The following is a 20989-nucleotide window of genomic DNA, read 5'->3' as shown; positions in this document are numbered from 1 at the left end:
AGCCCAGCATCACTAGCTTCTGTAATGCAGGGCTAGTTTACTCTAAGTTTGTAAGAACTGACAGGTTTTTTTAAACAAAGGGTTAATACACATGACATACCTTTGAAGAAATTAGTACCTTTTCTAGAGTTTCATTATTGTACCTTTTCTTTACCATTTTTAGAGTCTGTGTTCCAACCAAATGTAACCAAATTAATGTCCACCTCATGTGCTCTGAGATACTTGGGGTGCAGTCCCGTCTTCCTTGTGTCTGCTGCAGGTGAGCCTCTGAAATTGGAGGCTTGACTACATCCAATGGCTGGAGCAAGGTGCAGAGGCAGCAGTCTCTACTGGATCTGTGCCCTGCTCATGCATTTTGTCTAGGCAACCATTTTTGACCATCTAGATGAAGGGCTGCAGAGGGAAGACTTGGGGGCTGATAAAAATTGGCCTATATAGACATCTCCAGCCTCCTCCCTTCCCTGCACCTCTGGCACACTTCTTTTCTCCCTCTCCAAGGTCTGTTTGTCTTCTCAGAGAGCAGCCAATGTGGTTCTTTTCATACTGGTTGTCAGGGATACAAGGTGGGGGCTCTGAATAATTCTAATGTTGGGAAGTCACGATTTGAAGCTCTATATATTATCTACAGCACGTCATCTCTGTGTTAGGAGAAATAAAGGATGTAACCATAAGGTCAAGAAATTGATGTGCTATCTGCAAAAAGAATTAAAAGTTGGAATGTTTACCCATAGCTGTGTGGTGATTAATAATTAGGTATATAGAAGATCCTTCATTGGCGAAACTGTTGTGGATTGACCTTGGGATGTCAGTAAAATCTTTAAATATGGTTCAACTTTTTCATGTTGAGCTGCCTATGTTAGATCATTTTTGCCAGGTGTAGACTGAAGAAGGGTGAGACACTGGAGTATTTTGGCTGGTGCAGACTGCAACAAGGTGGCTTTTGAAAGTAGTTGTTCCTGTGTAAGCAGTCTTCTGCAATCCATAGCAATCCTTGCTGAATTACTATATCTCATGCAGAATACACAAACATTGGGTTTGATCCTTCTGCAAAAGGGACCATGAGAAGATAACTGGACCCAAGGCACTGGCTGCAATGCTCTGCTTAAGTTAAAGGTATGGCTAGTATTGCCAGATATTCAGCTGTATTTGAATAGGACATGGAAGTTTAATGAGCCATAAGATGTCCCCTGAAATACTGTGTGAAAATTCATGTTCCAGCATGAAGTATTATATACTTTAAAATGTTCACTTCATACCAAGCTCCAAATGTATTTCTGTCCTATGGGTTCATGTTCTTGGACTTTTACTTGCAAGATAATTATTTGAGTTACCTGCTTTATATAGACAATCTACATGTTATAAAAAAGTTAAAATTCCCAGCATAAGTTCATTTTTGTTTTTACAAAAGTGCTCCCAGAATTTTTGTCAGGAGAATTTCCAAGACTGATTTTAAAAACAAAGTTTGAGAGGTCAAACTACATATGGCATACAGCTGTCATTTACCTCAAAGTAAATAAATTCAGGAGGCCTGATTAAGAACTGGACTATAACACAGGAGCCCACCCCCCCAGCCCTCTCACCTTGCACAGCAGTTAACTTTGGTAAAAGAGGTGCAAATACTATAATGTGGGAATTGAAGGGCAATTTATTTTAGGATTCCAGCAAGAAAAAGGAGCATCTGGACTGCCCTTACTATTCTTACATTGGAGTAAAATTAAAACAAGTTTCAGGCAGTCTTTTCAATGTGTAGTTTGACCCTTGCTCTCAGTAAGAAACCCTTGTTCTCTGGCTGTGTTGGTCGCAGTCCACACTTGGGGATGATACCACTATATCATCTAACCCTTCTGCTTTCTTCTGAAAGCATAATAAAACAACATTTTATATGCAAGTCATGTTATATGAGTAAAACTTTAGTAGCATTTTGTGAAACAGAACTGCCTGCCTACCTGTGAATTCTCTGCCAGTAGTAGTATAAAAGAGAGGGAAGTCCAACTATGAGATGGGTCAATTCCATAAAGGGAGCCACAGCTTTGAGTTGACAAGAGCTGAGTAGGGCTGTCAGGGACAGGACAGTTTGTAGGTCGTTTCTTGATAGACCCCCATAAATCAGAGATGATGGAGCATAACTGCAACAGTAAATGTAGTGTGATTTTTGCATCTCAATATGCTCAGCTAGAAATTAAGGAAGAGCATCTCTACCCCATTCCTCCCTCTTTCCTGTGACACACATTCTCTATAGAGATGCATTGTGGCAGCTTCAAGACTAACATTGTTATACATTCTCAGTGATCCGATTCAACTTTTAATCCAGAAGAGCTCATCCTAAAATGGACTCTAATAAAAACTTAAGTCTTTTCAAGTGTTACAAACCTAACGTTTACCGTAACAGACTAAACGCTCAATACTATGGCCTCCAAACATCTGGGAAGCCTTAAGAGTCTTTAAAGTTCTACTCTGAGTCTGCAGGATTTTGGAGATGGGCCCATGGCCCATCCCTTTGCAACCAGCATGGAAAGAACCATGTTGGTTATCTCAAAGTCACAACTGGGCCTTGGGTGGGGAATAAAAGGGCATGTTGGAAGAAGGGAGACTGGAGTCCCAATTATCACTCCAACCTTTTTCCTTCCCTCAGGCTGTCTGAGTTTGGAGACCTGGGAGCATCTGCTATGTGGGCAGTGGGAATGTACCCTAATACAACTATCGCAAAACTATTCCACATAGACATGCTTTTAAAATGATTTTGAATAATATAAATCAGAATACACAGACACTATTGTTAAATATTTTCATATCCTAGTATTAAAAGGATGAAAGCATCTTTATTTCAATACTTTGACAAAATACCCATAAAATTCAAAACTTCTACCTTTACAAAAATAGGTCTCTACAAGTGATATTTCTCTCTGCAGTGCCAGTAGCAAATAGAATAAAATCATGAAAAGTCCTTCACTTACTCTTATCAGAAAATGTGCACTGGAGGTACACGTTCTGCAATCCCAATACATAAAAGGTTTCATCCTTGCACTCATGTGATAAATACACACTTCAATAATTTATTTTTTAAATTAGCATTCCACAAATATACATGAAATTTAATGATCAGTTCTGAATGACCACAAAAAGTACCTATATACACAAGTTCCAGATTTTGTAGAGGAGCCAGCAAGGTGAACTGCACACAATTGTTGAGCTGTGTTTGTGTTGGTCCCACAGTATACACAGAAAAGCACAGCAGCAGTAGCAGCAGCAGCAGCACAGATTTGCAGAAGGCATTTCTTTTGATGTCACTAGCAGTGGCAAAAATGTTGTGAGGTCTATCTTCGGGTACCAGAGTGCAGTTGAGTGTAGGATGCAGATGCTGTGCGGCAGGAAAAAAATAGCTTTGATGATGGACACATTCTACAGTAATTTAACTAATCACCAATGCAAGCATCACTTTAAAGTATTCAACACAAACAAAATGAAATAAACTAAAAACAAGATACCTGAATGTACACTGCCAAGCCGCCTCTGTAGAGCCTCCAGACGACTAATATAATCAGTTAAAGCTCTGTCAGGATCATAATTCTGCAGCTGAGAACTTGTGAAAGAAACTGGGCTTAAATCTGCATTGATACTCTGGTACCTTGGGCTTGAAAGAAAAGCAGTGAAAAATGTTGGTAAAAGGGGGTTTGTAAAATGCCTTCAGAACATGGCATGCTACAAATCTAGTAAATAAGTTACATTCAGAAAGAATAAGCATACCTGGTCTGTCTATTTAACATTCTCAGGTAACAATCTACACAATAATCTAGTTTAGCAGCCAAGGTCTCTGACATACAGATAAAGAATATAAATTGAAATTTACCTATGTTGATAACCAAAGGGAGATCTGAAAAACTCCAGCTCTGATCTGGACCTGTAAGAATGTCTCTGTTCTCCATAAAGTTCCAGACCACCAGTGACTGAATCGGACCTTAGTTCATTGCCTAGGTAAATAAAAACAGGAAACACACTTCCTAAAAATCAGCAAATAAATTCAGTTTTACATACTAACTGCATTTAATAAGACACATTTGTTGTCACCACTAACACTTGACAGCCTGATTTACAAAGCAAGCTATCATTCAGACTTTGCTGCAGCTATGAGGGCTGGAGGGCTGGGAAAAAAAAACCCTTTTATTTATGACCCAGCAGGTGACAGACAGACCCCTCCAAATAGATGGCCAAGCATAACCAGGGCTTTTTCTTTGCTTCCTGATTCTGTTAATTTGCTGAAAACTTGTGTTCAGACATACTCATTTTTTACCCACAGGAAAAGTCTTTCTAGCATGGATCTGAGAAATATGTCAGTGTTAAGACCTCCAAAGATTATTAGTATTATGCTTCTGGTTTCCAATTCATTTTCCAAGAAGTGTAGAGCAGTTACTATCTGGGTGTAATAAATTACAATTCTCATCTGGAATTCATGGATTAAAAATAGGGGAAATGGTAAAGGCACAAATCAAAGAAAGTTAAACTTATTTAAATCTACTGGAATCTTCAGGATGAAGACAGCTGAACTCAAACTCTCATTCATTACAATGGGATGTAAATATGTTTCAGTGTGCTGATGATACTCAAAATGTTGAGGTTTCTGTTCAAAAACACCATTGTTTTATGTATAGTTTTTTGTACCATGCAATTCATGAATTGACCAGAATTCATATGTCATGCATGTGTTCTCCTTTGCATGATGCTACCTCCAGAAAAGGAGAACTACTTTTAAGAGAAAGGACCACCAAATCAAAGCAGCAAGTTTATTCACTTTGTTCAACAGAAGAGGACTGATCTTTAGACTATACTGTTCTCTTGATTATACTGCTTGATCATAAAGGTCTATCCACTGATATTTATTTACCTGTGTTCTGAGTAAAACTATCTCTGTTGATTCCTATTAGGCTATATCCAGTAACTCGGTGCCATCGACGAACTAAGAACTTCATTCTGCATTTTAAAATAAAGAGAAAATAATTGTTTCAGCATGTCAAATATACTGTGAATGTTCCACAGATAGATGGGGCAGTGTATGAAGCTGCCACTTAAATAAGCAAACATAACTTGATTAATGCCAATAATGATGTGACTCACTCTGTTTCTATATTTCTGTATTTCTATATATAATGGCTTGGCTTTGTCAATATAAAACACAGGAGGGCAACTCATGGTTTGTGTTTGGCAATAAATGGGTCGCATATATAGCCCATCAATGTCCTTCTCAGAGGGGGTGAATTAGTCAGGATTACTTGCATATTGATTTGCACCTCCATATATCATGAAACATATGAGCTAGTGAACAAAGATCAAAATTGGAATCCACTATGTGATCTCCCAACTTGCATTCTGCTAAATAGTTCTGTAGTTGTCCTGATGGTTAGATTTAAATGGATAAAATGCCTTGTTTTAATCATTTTACTTCTTCACATAGGTATTGAACATATATATTATATAAATGGATGTCTTCTATCATACCTTGAAATTGCAATTACCACTCTCACTGCTGAGCGGAACCGTGTAAAAGCCTTTGATCGGTGTGTAATAACCTCTAGGTCTGTGTAGGATGGCTGCCCACCCATTCTTGCAATGAGACATAAGGTGGCTTCTTCACACTCCTGAAATCCACCCAGCAAGAGTAGCAAGTATTTCTTCTGATATATGAGAGCTTTCCGAAAACTCTCTGCTCTCAGGTATCTTCCATAAATTCGCTGGAATTGAAACAAAGAAACAAATAAAACACTAAGAAATAGCATGTCTGGTTATTAAGTCTAGTACTAATAGACTAGTCATTCTTTACAACTATCCTATATTCTTCAGCTCTGCAGATCTTGTGCTGAGCTGCATCATTTTGGCAGCTGCAGCTTCAAGCCTGGAGTCACAAGGCAAAAGCACTTTTCCTGCTGCAGGACTCTTTGTTTCAGAACTTTAGCTAGATAAGAGATGGTTGAGTTTTTTCTTCAGTTTACTCAAAAAACCCAAATGAAGAAAAGGCGAATGTTGAATGCTAAGGGCTAAATTGTGTAGAATCAACAAGGCTGCCTCATTTCAGGCTAAGAATATTTGCCATTGGAGTAATGCACAATAGAAAACAATTCCTATTATTGGAACAAAATGATCGAACAAAATGTCCTATGAATAACAGTGAAAGAGCTCCCACCTTTAAAGCAGTATTTTCTGAATCTGATCCCAGTTCTCTCAGAAAAGACTCATTCCTTAATTCCGCCTTCAGTTTCCCTAACTCTGCTTCAGCTTGCTTCAGGGACTGCTGCAGAGTCATTTTCTCTTTGTGCCAGAACTCTCTTTCAGAAGCAATGAGTGCATCAGCATTTCCTCCATCATGCACTGATGAGCTAGAAGTCTTGTAAAATTTAAGAAGGAAGACAGAAAGAAGTCCAAATTAGAAGTGTCCACTATATATTATATTGCTTTATTGTGGATCGAAAAGAACATTCCCTGAATGACAAGGAATATGCTGTTGGTGAATGGAATAAACTTCATACCAAAAACACCAATTTCAAATCGTATTGCATCTATAAGGGCTATGGAAATAGGATTATACCTTCTCCATCTCTGGGCCTGCCATACATTGGATGTAACATGTACATTGGTTCTATGGTAACTGCTTAAAAAACAGAAAACAGAGAGTGCAAATAAATGAGAAATTCTCCTGATGGAGAATGTAAATAATAGGAAACTGAATTATAATCAATGCTTTTCAACATATTTATATATTATTTGGGAGTAAAAGTGATAAGTGAAGAGGCCAAGTTCGCTGAGGACAGCTAGTTAGTTAGGGTGGTTAAAATGAAATGGGATTGTGAGGATTCCCAAAAAGATCTCTCCAAACTGGGAAAGTGCCAAATACAGTTCAATGTAAGCAAGTGTAAAGTGATCCACATTTGAGGCAAAAAACAACTTCATGTAAAAGTTGTGCTAGTCGTGATTAACCAAAAACAGAGATCTTGGGGTTGTGGTGGGCAGCTCAATGAAAATGTTGACTGCTGAGATAAAAGCAAACTCCACGTTAGGCATAATTAGGGTACAGTTCTGGTCACAACACCTAAAAAAAGGATGAAAAAGGTAAAAAAAAAAAGTTGGAAAAGGGCACCTAAATTGGTTAAGAGGCTGGATCAATGAGAAAAGGTCATAAACATTGGTTAGCTTAGGAAAAAGACAAGTAAAAAAGCAACATTAGGACTGGCATGGGGAAAGTAGATAGAGATGCATTATTCTCCCTTTCTCATAACTCTAGAATCCAAGTCCATCCCATAAAGCTGATTGCTGGGATATCCAGGACAGATAAAAGGAAGCACTCTTCATGCAACAGTAGATACAAAATTCTCTTTTATGAGATGTAGTGATAACCAACAATTTGGAGAGCTTTAAAAGGGGATTGGATAAATTCATGGAGGAATAGCTGGTAGCTATTAGTCCTGATTGGCTACATGCTACATCCAATATCAGAGGCAGTATGCCTACTATGCACACCAGTTTCTGGGGAACATGGGTGGGAGGGTGCTTTTGCTCTCATGTCCTGCTAGTGGGTTCCTGTGGACAACTGGCTGGTCACTCTGAAGAAAATGGTGATTTAGATGGATCCTTGGACTGAGCTAGCACAGTTCTATTTATGGTCTTATGACTCTTGTCCTCAAGTCCTAGGAAATAAACATCATCCAATCAGACTCAGATTTATTGGACTCAATATTGGGCTATGCAAACTTAACCAGTATGCTTCTGATATGTGCATGGCAGCTGACCCATGACGCAGGATGGGTACAAGTCTACTCTGGTACCAAGAAAAAGATAAAGCAAAAAAGATAAGCAAAGGTGTACAAAATTATGCTGCGTATGAAGTAAATGGGCAGAGACATTAAAATGAATACATAAAATGTAAAGAAGCTTTTAAACTCTAGTGTAATTTGTGCCTAAACTACAAGAAGTCCAATTCACTGATTTCTTAATAAGGACTGAAAGACTGCTAGTATTCAAATTAATAAGAAACATACTGAATCTCCACAGGACCTCCTCTGCTGGTATCTTCTAATTTCCCTTTCCAGTTTCATGACCACATTCCTCAAATTGTTCTTTTCTTCGCTTAGTTGGCTGACAAACCCAGTCAATTCAGCATTCTGTTTCAGCAGCCTTTCAGTCAATGAAGCAGTGGATGGCAAATCTACATTCATCTAGGTAGCAGAAGAAGCAATGGCAGTTTATCAGTACAGTTCCATCTCTGCTATTTTTCTTCCAAACGTTACACCTTTTACTTGACTGTGAAGCTCACTGGGTGACTTTGCACCAGTCACAGACTTCCAGCCTAACCTAACTCACAGGGCTGTTGTGAAGTTAAAATGGAGAGGAGGATTATATAAGCTGCCTTGGGGACCATGCAGGAAAAAAGGATATAAATATAATAAATAAGAATGATATGTGAGGATAACTCATAATTCTAGATTCCATGCAGTAAACATAGGATGTTTGAAAGATACACTTACTAATTTAGTATGCATATACAATTTCCTGTTTCAGAGATACCTCAAATTCATCTCTCACCTCTGTTTCCAAGTTGAGCAAACCAGAAAGCATCTGTAATTGCAAGAGACTGTCTTCAATGTTATTTTGTATCTCAATAAAGTCTTCATCATCTGATTTTTCAAATGGTAATCTGGAATAAATCAAATCACCTGTTTATTGTGCAGCACAACAGTATGTGTATAGACATAAAATAAGTGTAATTGCAATAACCACATATTCTTTCCCTTCCTTCATTCCCCAATCTTTCCTCACTTATTTTCCTGTGTCATTTAGGCTGCGAGCCCCTTGCAACTCCACCTATTTTACCTGTTCTTTGTAAAGTACAATGTACATAAATGGTACCATATAAACAAAACACAACATCATATAACACTGCTCTGGAATCTTCATTTTTGTTTCAGAATACTTTAAGATAAATTAATGTAAATCTTAAGTGTAGCTCAGCACTGCTATAATCAGATTTCTACAGCACTGCCCTTATTACTTTCTCCCCTTTAAATTACCCTATATCCCAGGTTTAAACTCAAACATTTACAGTTAAAGCAGCACAGCCAAAAATTCTGCCCTAGACCCAACAAACCTGTTACCAGTAGAAGTCAACAATGTTGGGGCAGGGAGGCCAGAAGTCTGACTTAGTGTAAGATGGCAGTATAGTTATGTCAGCTAAGTTTGAGGAGAAGGTACCCACTTCCACTTCACAGTGTTCATCCCCTCCTGTATTAGCAGAAAACCCATATGTTTTGCCTTCCTGTGGTAGCTAGTTCAAATCTGGGCTCACAAGACTCTCATCCTAGAAAGGCAAAGGTGTTTATCAAATCAGAAAGATGGAATCCCCTGCTCAAGCAAGAGAGAGGACACTTGTTCCACAGTGGACATAACTAACGAAATGTTGCATTCCAAAATGCAGCTGGCCAACAGAAGCCATCAGTAACCAGGCCATTCAATTCTGAAAATTCTCAAATGGTGCCAAGATGGTATACTCTGCTAATTGTGAGTCGCCCCGAGGCTTCGGCGAATGGGGCGGCATAGAAGCCTTCAAAATAAATAAATAAATAATAGTAACAAAGTATTCAAACCTGCAGGCTGCTTTTTTAGACAGTTGTTTTAACTTTGAAGATACATTTCTCAGGTTCTGCCTAACCATCTGAAGATCTTGACATTCCTTGGTAGCATCTCCTCCTCCTCCTTCTTCCATGGCAGTTACAGCAGAGCAAGACAATTCTTTTGCTTCAACTCCGGCTATTTTCTGCTGGAAAACCCACTTTCTTGTTCGCTCATTAGATGTATCCCAAGCAGTCTGTACATACAAGTTTGGGATGAGAAAAAGTTTGCCTTATACTAAATATAGGAATTCAATTCTGAATTAAACTTAATGAGAGAATTTGACTGTTTTATACATATGTCATTAAATATCTCACACACATAATTAAGGAGTGATTTCACTAAATTGCAAGGCTTCATTAAAAATACATTGATTTATGATATCGGTTTGCATACTTGGTGACACAAGACCATTTGAAAATAATTTTTATATCAATCTATAAGATAAGCAGCTTGTCAACTTTCAGGTGCCAAAGCTTTCATTAAAAAATATGGGCCTGATATTAGTTGTTTCAAAGCTTTTTTATTTGCTGTAATTGGCCATGAATTTTTTCCTCTTATTTTCGTAAGTCTGTAATTTGCTATAAGCTCCTGTGGGTGCTGCAATGGGAGTTGAAATACAGATTATAAATTCTCTTAGAGAGCAATCCTATGTTTCGTGGGAACATGATCCTGGACTATATAGACAATTGTTGTCAATACAACAACACAGTTCTTATGCTAACCTTTGGTGTCAACGGGGACCTAAGGCAGAGTGCAAAGCCAAATAAAAAGAAAGTGCTGTGTACAAGCAAGCTAAACTATATGTTAAGGAAATTAGATTTGAATAAATTGATCCACTGGTAGCAGGTGATCCACTTTGCATTTGGTAACATCTTGCCTGATGAAGTACTCCAGAGATTTCAAAATCTATTCTGTGACCCCTAAATTGACTTAATAAATATATTGCCTTAACCGAAATTTTAGAACTTTTTTCCATATGGAAATAACTAGCAATCTTAGTTATTCTTGTGACAATGAACATATAATTCTTATTATGCTATTTTGTTTCTCCTAGTTGTGGGGTGAGGGGCAACACTAAACAGGTTCCCACTTTCAATCATTTCTCATTTCATTTTCAGATTTGAAAGTTCAGCAGCAATGTGTGGTTTCAAAAGCCAATCTTTACAGACTGAAGGGGTTAAAAATAATACCAGAACTAAACAACTCTGATTTTGAAATAAAACAGGCAACCTGTGAAATACACAGTCTGAAGACCTGTCACTGATGTAAAACGCGTTCTTTGTTTAACTGAGCTGGAAAAGTTCACATGTGCGCACAAATATATTAAGGCCCGAGCTAATCTAGTTTTAACCAGGACCATCACCATATCCTCTTTACATTATTTAAGGATACATCACAAAGTGGTGATAATATGTGGCATTTTCCTCACACTGCTCTTAAGAATGCAAGAAGAGCCAAGATGGAACAGAACAAGGGTTCATCTATTCTAACATCTTGCTTGCACAGTGGCAAATCAGTTGCAAAGAAACTCATAGGGCAAGGGCAAGAATACTCTCTCACTGATGTTTCCCTGAACTAGTAAACACAAGCATATGGCTTCTGATAATGGAAGATCTTCACTTCTGCAAAATCAGGAGTACTCAGAACTAGCACAAAGCAATGATAATTTTAGAAAACTGCTCTGAAAAATAACTAATACAATTTCATCTATGAATAAGGTTGCCTGCAACATTGAATGATAAGTTATATAATGAGGAGTTACCATACCTCATTTAGATTCTGATAGGTTCCTTTGTCAACTTCTGCCTCTTTTCTGTGTTCTTTTTGTTGTAACTCTTGGATGATTTCTTGCAATTTCTTTTCCTCACACTGCAGCTGGTGAACCTGTTGTCTCTTTTCTCCAAGTTGCCACTGAAGATCTTCTATCTTGGATTCCAGTTCATGTACTTTTTTCTGTGCCATGATGTTAGCATCTTGTTCAGTTTGTAGAGTTTTCTTCTGAATCTGTCTCTCCTTTTCTAGCTGTTGTTTCAGCTGCACAGATTCCAATTTATACCTTTCCACATCACTAACCAATGCAACTATACGGTCATGCTTTTCATCCAATTGTTTTTGCAGATCTTGCAGTAATTCCTCAGCTGGTGTAAGAGTTCCACCCTGCCTTTTCTGTTCAGCCATCTGAAGCTGAGCACACAATTCTTTTTCCCTTTCTAGCGCACTGCTTACTTCAAGAACTCGGAACCTCTCCGCTTCAAGGAGCACCTGAAGCTCAGAGTTACAACTGCGCTCCTGTGACAACTGAGCTGTGTTCAGAGTTTCCTGGGATTCCACCTTCTTTTGCAAATCATTTGACAGCTCTCTCTCAAGCTCCAAAAGATTACTCAATTCTTTAACTTTCTGCTTCTCATTTTCAAGAGAATATTTCAAATCCTTAAAAGAAAAGATTTTTTGACTAAAACTTAAAATGCCACTGAAGCTACTATCTTGAATAAACATATTATCTAACACTTCAACAGAAGCTTGGAAGACTTAGCTTAGAGGGATGTGAATCCAGAGTTTAATGTAATATGGATATTTCTTCATCAACTTTTTCCTGGTCTTCAATAATAAGGTACACATAAGTTAAAATACATATAGGGTATACGTATGATTTTAAGATTTAAATTTGCAAATGATAATTTTATAATATTTCAGGTGTCTACCTTTAGGTGACTTTGATAACAATGGTTAGGATATGTGAATTTACTTCCGCTAACCAAATCTGATCCAAAATGTCAGACCCATTGTTATATGAAAAAGTTTAGCATCCATTGATAATGGAGGGAGGACCACAACTTAGTATGACAGCCTATGATTCACACCCAAAAGATCACATGTTTATTCATTGGTATATTAGTACAATAACTGATGTAAGACTTCTGCCCAAAACTTAGGGAACTTATCGCTAATCAAAGTAAACAATACTGGGATAGATGAACAAATAGTCTTTTATGATGTAATGCAGCTTCTTGTGACCCAAATACAGGACATGCCTTTGTATATTCCATTGCATATGTCACCAGCCAGAAGCACTGCCACCCACAGATGCTTCAGTGCACTGCTTATGCTTTTACACAACATGGCTTCACCAGATGTTAGACAATCTGCACCCAGTTTGAGCTTTGGTGAAATACTTGCCTAAATATGTCTCTGTGTTAAGGACAGTTGCAAACTTCATATTAATTTGCCATGCCAATCAGGCTTGAGGACCAGGTGGTTTTATTGGAAATGTTTCCAAAATATTTCTAGATACATTATGATCAATATTTAAAGAGATGCTGGTTACATCTCTTTAAATTACAGTGATTTGTTACTTGTTTCATGGATGAAGCTATTTCTTTTAAACTTCAAATTACATAAAAACTGTATTGAATATGTGAATTATTTTCTTTTTCATAAGGTAGGTAAAAAAACCTTTATCTGTTCCATTAACTAGTTAACTTGTTTTGTCTAATAATTTCTAGTCACATTAGTTACCACAGTGGAAAAGAGCAGGGACAGTGTCTTTTGTTAACTGAATTCACAAAATCTGTTGGGTGAGGTCCTGTTTTCAATAGTATGTTTCTGTTATTTTTGTTGTATTTTAATCCATGTTGATTGTTTCTGCAATCTATCTTGGCAGTTATGATTAGTAGACCGGTACGATACAAATAAAATAAATACATAATAGTGACTGCTGTACTGGAAGAGTCAGCAGACACACAGCTTTGTCATTCAGTGTCAGGAAGCTGGAATATCTGGTTTTGGTCCTTGAGGCATTTTGGATTCACAGCCCTTTATACTATGGCTTTTTCTTTTTTTAATATCAAACAAATTTGTGAAGAATTACAAATATTAAAATGATATACAAAATCAGCAGGTTTAATCCATGATTCCCCACAATTTGCCACATACTATTTAACTTACACTTAAGAGGAATGTGTAAATTAAAAGCTTGATATAAAGCCTGTATCTATGCAACTATACTCTACCTGCTTTGAATATTTAAAAATCAAGAATGGTTACCTCAAGCTCTTCTTTTCCTCTTTCTTCACTGCGTTCTATTTTAGCCTTCTCCTTCTCCAGTGTCCACTGAAGCTCTCTTGATTTCTTTTGTTCACTTGCCATTGTGTCTTTTAGCATATCTAGTTCAGCTGCTTTTCCCTTAAGTTCATTTCTGACAAAAACCAAGACAAGTTTCTCTTTATAAATTTCGTTGGAAAAATAACAAAAATAGAATAGGAGAAAATATTTGCAGTTGCTCGTGTACTTTGTAATGAAACTTCACATTACAAGGCAACCTTGAGTTTTACCTTCATGTATGTTTCCAAATGGTAACATGGGATAGGGCATTTTTATAGGAAAACTAGTAGAAAGGAAGTAGCACTAATTCCTGTCTTGTCCACTAGTCCTCCTGTTAATTCTCTCTACTGATGAGTTAACATCTAATACTTTCCAGAATAGTTTCTCTTTGAAATGTCTGCAAAATGAGATATGTAAATCTAAAATAATCAACCTCATGTCATGTCAGCTATGCTAGAAGAGCTTCTTCCATCTTCCACAATGTAGGCTGGTTTTATTATCATGATTATAAACAGCAGCAGTCAAAACCATATATATAAGAATTATGGATGACTATTTTAGTACAATTCCATATAATTTAAGTTGGTACTAATGCTAAATTCATGTATTACTCACTATTGGTCCAGTGCAAGCTGCTTGAAAACCTCACCTGATGGCTTCCAGATCTCTTAAATGCTTGTGTTGTGCTTTCAGTGTTGTTTCCAGTTCTAGTTTAGTTTGCCCAAGTTCATTCCTTAGTTCTACAATCACCATCCTCTCAGAGTTCAGAAGCTCTTGAAGTTCAGCTGCTCTGTCTTTTGTACTACTGAGCTCCATTTGGATGTCCATGTTGTACCCCAGCAGCTCTGGAAAGCAGGTAATCAAGCAATAAGGCATAGTGCAGGTTAATCCTTTATGATGAAGCCAAGTTCTGAACAAATGGATGGAGCAAAACATGTTTGACTTCAACAACACAAACAAAACAAAAAGCACCACTACCTGAGATTTCTTTAAGCTGAAATGCCAGGATTGGATGTGGCATTTTAATTTTGATCTGGCATAGGACTTCTTGTCCTTGAAGGCAAACCCAAAATGACAAGAATGCTTCACCACATGCCTTGATATTATTAATTCTGCATTCTTTCTGATCTAGTAGACCCTTAGAACAGTATAATGAGCACCTCAAACTGCACTGGACTACTAACAGTCTTCCTCAAAAGTGTCCACTCCACCTAACAGCAGCATTTCTAAATCTCAGGAAGAGATTTTCCTAGCCCTATTACCTGAGATCCCTTAACAAAAAGTTCAGAAAATGGACATGTAGACTGGTGAATGCATCTGATGTGTTCTTCCCTTGAGCTTGAGTATTATGCAAACACAATTTTTATCCATTCATTCATTCATTCATTCATTCATTCATTATATTTACATTACACCTTTTTTCTTTTTTTTTTTCAAATTGCAGTGCAGAAAAGCACTCCCAGCCTAAAAGAACACACATCTATAAGCATATATTTCCACAAATTATTATGTATGCAAGCATATATGGTAAAGAAAAACCACATAAATTACCCTGACAGTTTGGCTCAGTTTCTAATTCCTTCTTTGGATCAGATTTCCTCTTTAGTTGAGCACGCAATAAATTGATTTCCGCCAGCAAACTTCTTCTATCTGCATTCTGAATATATTCCACAGCATTTTTCTGATAAGTATCCTATCATTATTAATTAGAAATAAAAATTGGGATATGAATACATGATCAGTAAGCAATAACCTGGATAATAATCTAGAATAGGATGCCAATACATACAAAGGAGGGCACAAAGGTGATGTATCTCAACATGATCTAATCTCAGGAAATGTACAGAATTGCCTATATAGATGAACTTTTCCAATGGGCATATAATACAAAATGGATAGGATTTTAGGAAAAAATCCATCACAAACATCATATATTTTTTTCATGTGGTGTTCATCAGTAGCTAGCCTTCAACTGTTTTAAAGATGCGTTTCAATAAAATATTGTGTAACAAGTTTGTTGGAATAATATGATGCTATATCTTCAGCATGCTTTCCAAGAACCACTTCCTAATTTACATCTTAATGAATATATTCGTGTGTCTGTGATTTTTGAGTCAACAGAAACACCTTATACATATAGAAGTCATTTTCATATACAATCTGCATTAATGAAAGAGAATGTGTATCTGTCTCTTCAACTCTCAGCACCACAGCATCATGGCTGTGAAACCTAGGACTCTGAGATCCAGGCCCTACTCAGCCATGAAGCTCATTGGGTGACTTTGGGTCACTCACTCAATCTCAGCCTAATCCACTTAGGCTGGGTTGTTGTTTTGAGGATGAAAAGAACAGAGGAGGGCTATGAAAGCTACCTTGGCTTTCTTACAAGAGAAAAAAAAAGCCAGGATATAAATGCCATGCAAATGTATCCCCTAATGCATTTTTTAGATACAACAGTGACAGGCAGGAGCACTGCTGTGCTTTAGAGTTATTGTGCAAAAAGTGTACTTTATACTTTTTCGTCTTATTTACCAAGAAAGAAATTCCAGTTTGGCATGCACAAGCCTCTCACCTGCTCCTGAAGTTTCTTTTCCACCTGATTTATTAGCATCATTACATCTCTAACACCTGCTTCAGCTAATTCAGTTTGATATGCTGCTAAAAGAACATCTTTCTCTTTCTGGAAGACTTGTTGAACAGCATTCAGAAGCTCAGTTCGCCAGTCTGGGACACCACCAGAAGATTCGGATCCTGCACAGAACTAAAATGACATGAAAATGATTAAGCAATGGTATCAACATGCTAAAGCTGCCTGTGATTGAAGAAAAAGTGCATGGAACATTTCATAGATACTGTACATGAAAAATGTGCCCAGTGCAGGTATTAAAATTAATAGATAAGTAAACAAACAAGTAAATAAATAAACTGTGCATATTTGAGCATCCTATAATTATAATTACCTCTGCTTCCCTGTGAATCTGCATTTTGGCAATTAATTCCTTCAGAGATGAAACAATGCTCATGAAAGCCTCACGTTCTTCTAACCAAGATTCTGGCCCATGTTTAGGAGACAGAACTTCACTTTCATTGTAAGGAAATTCTGAGAGAGAAAGCACCTGTACACCTTCATGATGAATAGCTCTTAGTAGCCCCTGTAAAACAGTAAAAACTGTTAAAAATCATGCAATCTGTTGTTCAGCATTTAAATCACAGCCAGTCATAGCTTGGTTACTATGCATAATTACAGACGCAAGCCTCTGGCAAGAGCCCTCTCCTACTCTTCCTCTTGCACAGCAGCATTTACTTTTTTTAACAAGTCACACTTTTGTGTTCTGTCATGTCAGAGGATGAGCTGAGGTTACATAGGGATGCGAAATGAAATTTAAAAAGGCCTTCTTTAGATATGTACATAGTAAAAGCTGAAGGAAAGAAATTGTGGTTCAACTATTCAGTGAGGACAGCAAAAAGGTAACCTGACCAAGAAAAGGCAGAAGTCTCAATTCTTACTTTGACTCAGTATGCTCCCAAAATAGGGCCTATGATCTACCTGGCAAAGGTGAAGTAGAAGCTGAAGAGGCAGCTTGAGACTGACATGTAAATAGTCAAGAAACACTTAAATATCCTGAATTAGTTCAGATCTTCAGAACTGCATCCTCCAATAATTAAGGAACATGGGATGAACACAGACTAGAAATAATCTTATTTCTTCATTTTTATTCTTTACTCACAAGGAGCTCCCTGAACCCTGTATGAGTAACCAAGGCAGCAACAAGGTTCATTGCTGCTTTGCCCTCCTGGGATAATCCATGATATGAGGAAGAAACCCTTTTAGAAACCTAACATTTCCTTTTTTAAGATCATGCAAGATGTGAGACAGTTCTGACTCTGCATGTGAGGTGAAGAGTCAGAACTAGTATGCTAAACTGGTTTTCAATAAACAAACAAATATGAAATATTTATAATGCTCTTGTTATCATAGGAATTTCACCACTAGCTTTTGCCTACAATTTCTGCCCCCCCCCCCCAATGTGCGTGTGTGAGGGGATGTGTATTAAAAATAAAGAATTGGAGCTGGGCAAAAAGAAAAATGTTTTTCATCCACTATACCCTGAAAAAAGAAAGATACCATTATTAGGATAATATATAGTTATTTATATAATGATTTGATTCAGTAAAGTGTTTTGTCTTGATTTTCTCCTCCCCTGACAAGAGTGCTTGTTTTTATGAATCCTGCCAGACAGAAATTTGCAAATCATTGATCAAAACAAACAAACCAACAGTTTGTCATAAAACTCTCAATGAATAAGCTGTCTATTTAAAAATTTAAACTCATGTTTAAGTAAATGGAAACAACAGCAATAAAACAGCAGAGTTTGAGTGGGACATGCATTTGGCTGAAACTTACTTCATCTAATGCACTTCTTTTCAGAACTAAGTCCTGTGATGGCTAGAAAATACTAAAGTCGGATTGAGGATCTGCCTTCAGCAATTTTCAGTGATTCCCACATGACTGTTCTTCTCATTAAGCAACCCAGTTCTCAGTGTAGAATTTAATGGGTCTGGAATGGTTGCTCTGGGGGGGCGGGGGTGGAGCTGGAGACAGGAAAGCCCACTTTCACCAGCTCATTTGCATGCACCTAAATCTGAATCCAGTCTACCGGGTATAGGATTGAAGCTTTTAGCTGAAGAGATTCAACATCATGCACATAGGGTGGAAAGTATGTGGGGAGATATGTAATCTGCTGAAACCTTTTGTAAAATGAAGGTAGATACTGCTAAAGGCAAAATTTACTGAACTAGGAAATTAATTCTAAGTAGATGGAAGTGTTTAGGGGATTCCTATTGCTGAAACAAATCAAGGGACCTCAAACCAACATTGAAGATGAGGTACCATTTCCAAAAAATTTTGAAAAGCTCCTTGTCCAAATTTATCTTATTTTATGCTTAACAATCTTAACAACTCTTATTTACCTTTATTTTCTTTGGAAGAAAATCTGTGGAAGTTCCACCTTCATCTTCTATACCTTCTGATATAGCATCTGATCCTTGGCCTGGTATAAGGTATCCTCCTTGGCTCCAATCTGAACTAGAGTCTAAAGTAAGTGACAAGTAGCTATTATGAATTTTGACAATGTTGAAAGTTAAATCAATTTATCCAACTTTCCCAATAACAGTGGAATAAAACTGTATGCAAATTGTACCTGTAGGAAATGTATATACATAAGTAGGGCTTCAATTCTGTTCTGGTACTAATAGGAACTCAGATATAAAGGGAAAAATATCTCTACAGAGTAAAGGTTTAAATGGAATCAGATATTGTCGTGCTTTGGTCCCACTGGAATCAATGTGGAAACAATGCTGAGACTTGACCTCAGTGAGAACCAGTATCAGTTTGGATTCAACCTATTAAAATCACAAGATAAGGATACTATAGAGTTTGTTTCTGGCTTTATTGATAACATCTGAAAAAGTCAGATACAAGCTTATAAAAGTAGAATATTGTTCCTCCACAAAAAAGTTTCAATATAGGATTTGGGAAGGTATTCTGTAAGGCACTGTCTGTAAGGTGTGGGCATGTGTAGATGTCTGAAGATCTATGTCACAGGATTATTTTTAGAACGACTGACCAAGTATACTTAAAAAACAGTGCTAGAAAAAGTATTTAAATGTGTACTGGTACTGTACTAGGGTGTAGGAGCTCACAGTTTATTTAGTTATTTGTTTCTCCTGCAATCTGAACAAGTTATTCTAAAAATAAACTTAATTGACAGGGTTCTTCTAGAAAATAAAAGGCAGCATTCTCTTACCACTAGAGCATCCATCTCTGGCATTAGAAGATTGTGCTATGTTGGAGATCCCCTAAAATTATGGGACAAAACATTATTTGAATGTTTAACATATGCTATAAAATAGGATTCCTGTTCTCAGAAACATCATATATGCTCATTTCTAGAAGCAGGAACACTTGGATCTGTACCAATTATGGACACACCTAGCAAAATGGTTTGGCATTCATCCCAATATATTGCCCTGGACTGTTGAACTGTCTACGAATTTGTCCTATACTGATGCAATCTCTTGCTTTAATTCATGTCTTGACCTAGGTGCCAAATTCTCTTACAGGATGCTCAATTCCAGCAGGGCTAAGGTACAGAGGGCAGAAACAGCAGATATGGTCAGATTAAAATTTTCACAGATTTGGAGATTTTCTCACCAAGCATACCAACCTCAGCTCAATTCTAAGCATGTCTACCAAGGAATAAGCACCAGAGTTCAATTCTATAAATTAATGGTATTAAATGATACCCTTAAATTCGTCCACCTAACTAGTTCTCCTAATAACCAATGGATTACATTAAAAGATTATAATATCATCAGAACAGTTAAAATGTAAGCACAATAGCAAAGGAATGGATAAAACAATCACAAAAATCAAGAATAAGTTCTCCAAATTATCCATGAGAAAAGTGACATTTTTGTCATCATAAAAAACAAAAACCAAAAACACACCATTGTATATATTTAATATATTAGACTTTTGATACCCAGCTGCTGCTCTCTCCAATCACCGCAGAATGGTCTGCAGAATATGCTTCAAGCCTAGATGCAGAACCTTCACTGATCATATGTGGTACAAAGGCCAGAAGTACTTTTTTAATGAAAAATGATGTATTGTAGTATTATACACATTGCATACCTCCTTATCTCTCAGGCTTTCTATGACATCTTTCAAAGCATTGCATTCTTCTGTTAACTCCTGCACTAGAATAAATTGTTCTCTTTTCAGTGCTTCTGATTCTGAGATATGCCGTGTCTCCATGTCCATTATTTCAGCAGCGTGTAGTTCCTGCATTTGTTCAATTTTTTCACTAAATTCTCTTATGATTTCTGCAACATCCTCTGAAGAAGACCCATTTTGTAAATCAATCTGGATTCCTTCATTTTTGACAGGCAGCTGTGAAGTTTGGTTGCAGCTATGGACATACAGTGCTTTTTCAGTCTGACATGATGCATTTGTTCTATTGGGACATATTCTCTCTGACTTTTCAATGTTCTTTTCCTTTCTGACATAATCTGCAATTTTTTCTTCTGCTTGAGCTAGCTTATCTTTGGTTTTCTGTAGTTCATCTTGAAGATGGAGCAGACTTGTTTCTTTTACCTGTACATTAATAAGAATTGCAGATTCTTCAAATGGCTTTTTCACAGCAGCAAGGGGAAAACATGGTAATAATTTAGA

General features: G+C 37.2%; 1 protein-coding gene across 11 annotated transcripts in view; it reads right to left on the bottom strand.

Moving 5' to 3' along the window:
- AKAP9 (A-kinase anchoring protein 9) overlaps positions 1-20989 on the bottom strand; it is a 124967-nt gene that overhangs the window by 3538 nt on the left and 100440 nt on the right. For 10 of the 11 annotated variants that reach the window (XM_044425110.1, XM_044425115.1, XM_044425117.1 and 7 more), the window contains 18 exons: positions 20450-20911; positions 19560-19611; positions 18724-18845; positions 16713-16904; positions 16325-16513; positions 15304-15445; positions 14402-14597; positions 13696-13846; positions 11419-12081; positions 9624-9844; positions 8566-8677; positions 8022-8198; positions 6173-6373; positions 5491-5723; positions 4880-4965; positions 3848-3968; positions 3486-3631; positions 2782-3358 (listed from right to left, as the gene is read on the bottom strand). In XM_044425110.1, the coding sequence (XP_044281045.1) occupies positions 3315-3358; positions 3486-3631; positions 3848-3968; positions 4880-4965; positions 5491-5723; positions 6173-6373; positions 8022-8198; positions 8566-8677; positions 9624-9844; positions 11419-12081; positions 13696-13846; positions 14402-14597; positions 15304-15445; positions 16325-16513; positions 16713-16904; positions 18724-18845; positions 19560-19611; positions 20450-20911 (3510 nt within the window). In that variant the 3' untranslated portion in view covers positions 2782-3314. Of the gene's footprint in view, positions 1-1946; positions 2127-2781; positions 3359-3485; positions 3632-3847; positions 3969-4879; positions 4966-5490; positions 5724-6172; positions 6374-8021; positions 8199-8565; positions 8678-9623; positions 9845-11418; positions 12082-13695; positions 13847-14401; positions 14598-15303; positions 15446-16324; positions 16514-16712; positions 16905-18723; positions 18846-19559; positions 19612-20449; positions 20912-20989 lie in introns of those variants that run through there. The other variant, XR_006414209.1, reaches the window with a different exon arrangement.

Source organism: Varanus komodoensis, unplaced genomic scaffold (genome assembly GCF_004798865.1).
Source record: "Varanus komodoensis strain SLA01 unplaced genomic scaffold, ASM479886v1 scaffold15, whole genome shotgun sequence".
NCBI lineage: Eukaryota > Metazoa > Chordata > Lepidosauria > Squamata > Varanidae > Varanus > Varanus komodoensis.
This window is presented reverse-complemented; position numbering and strand designations above follow the sequence as displayed.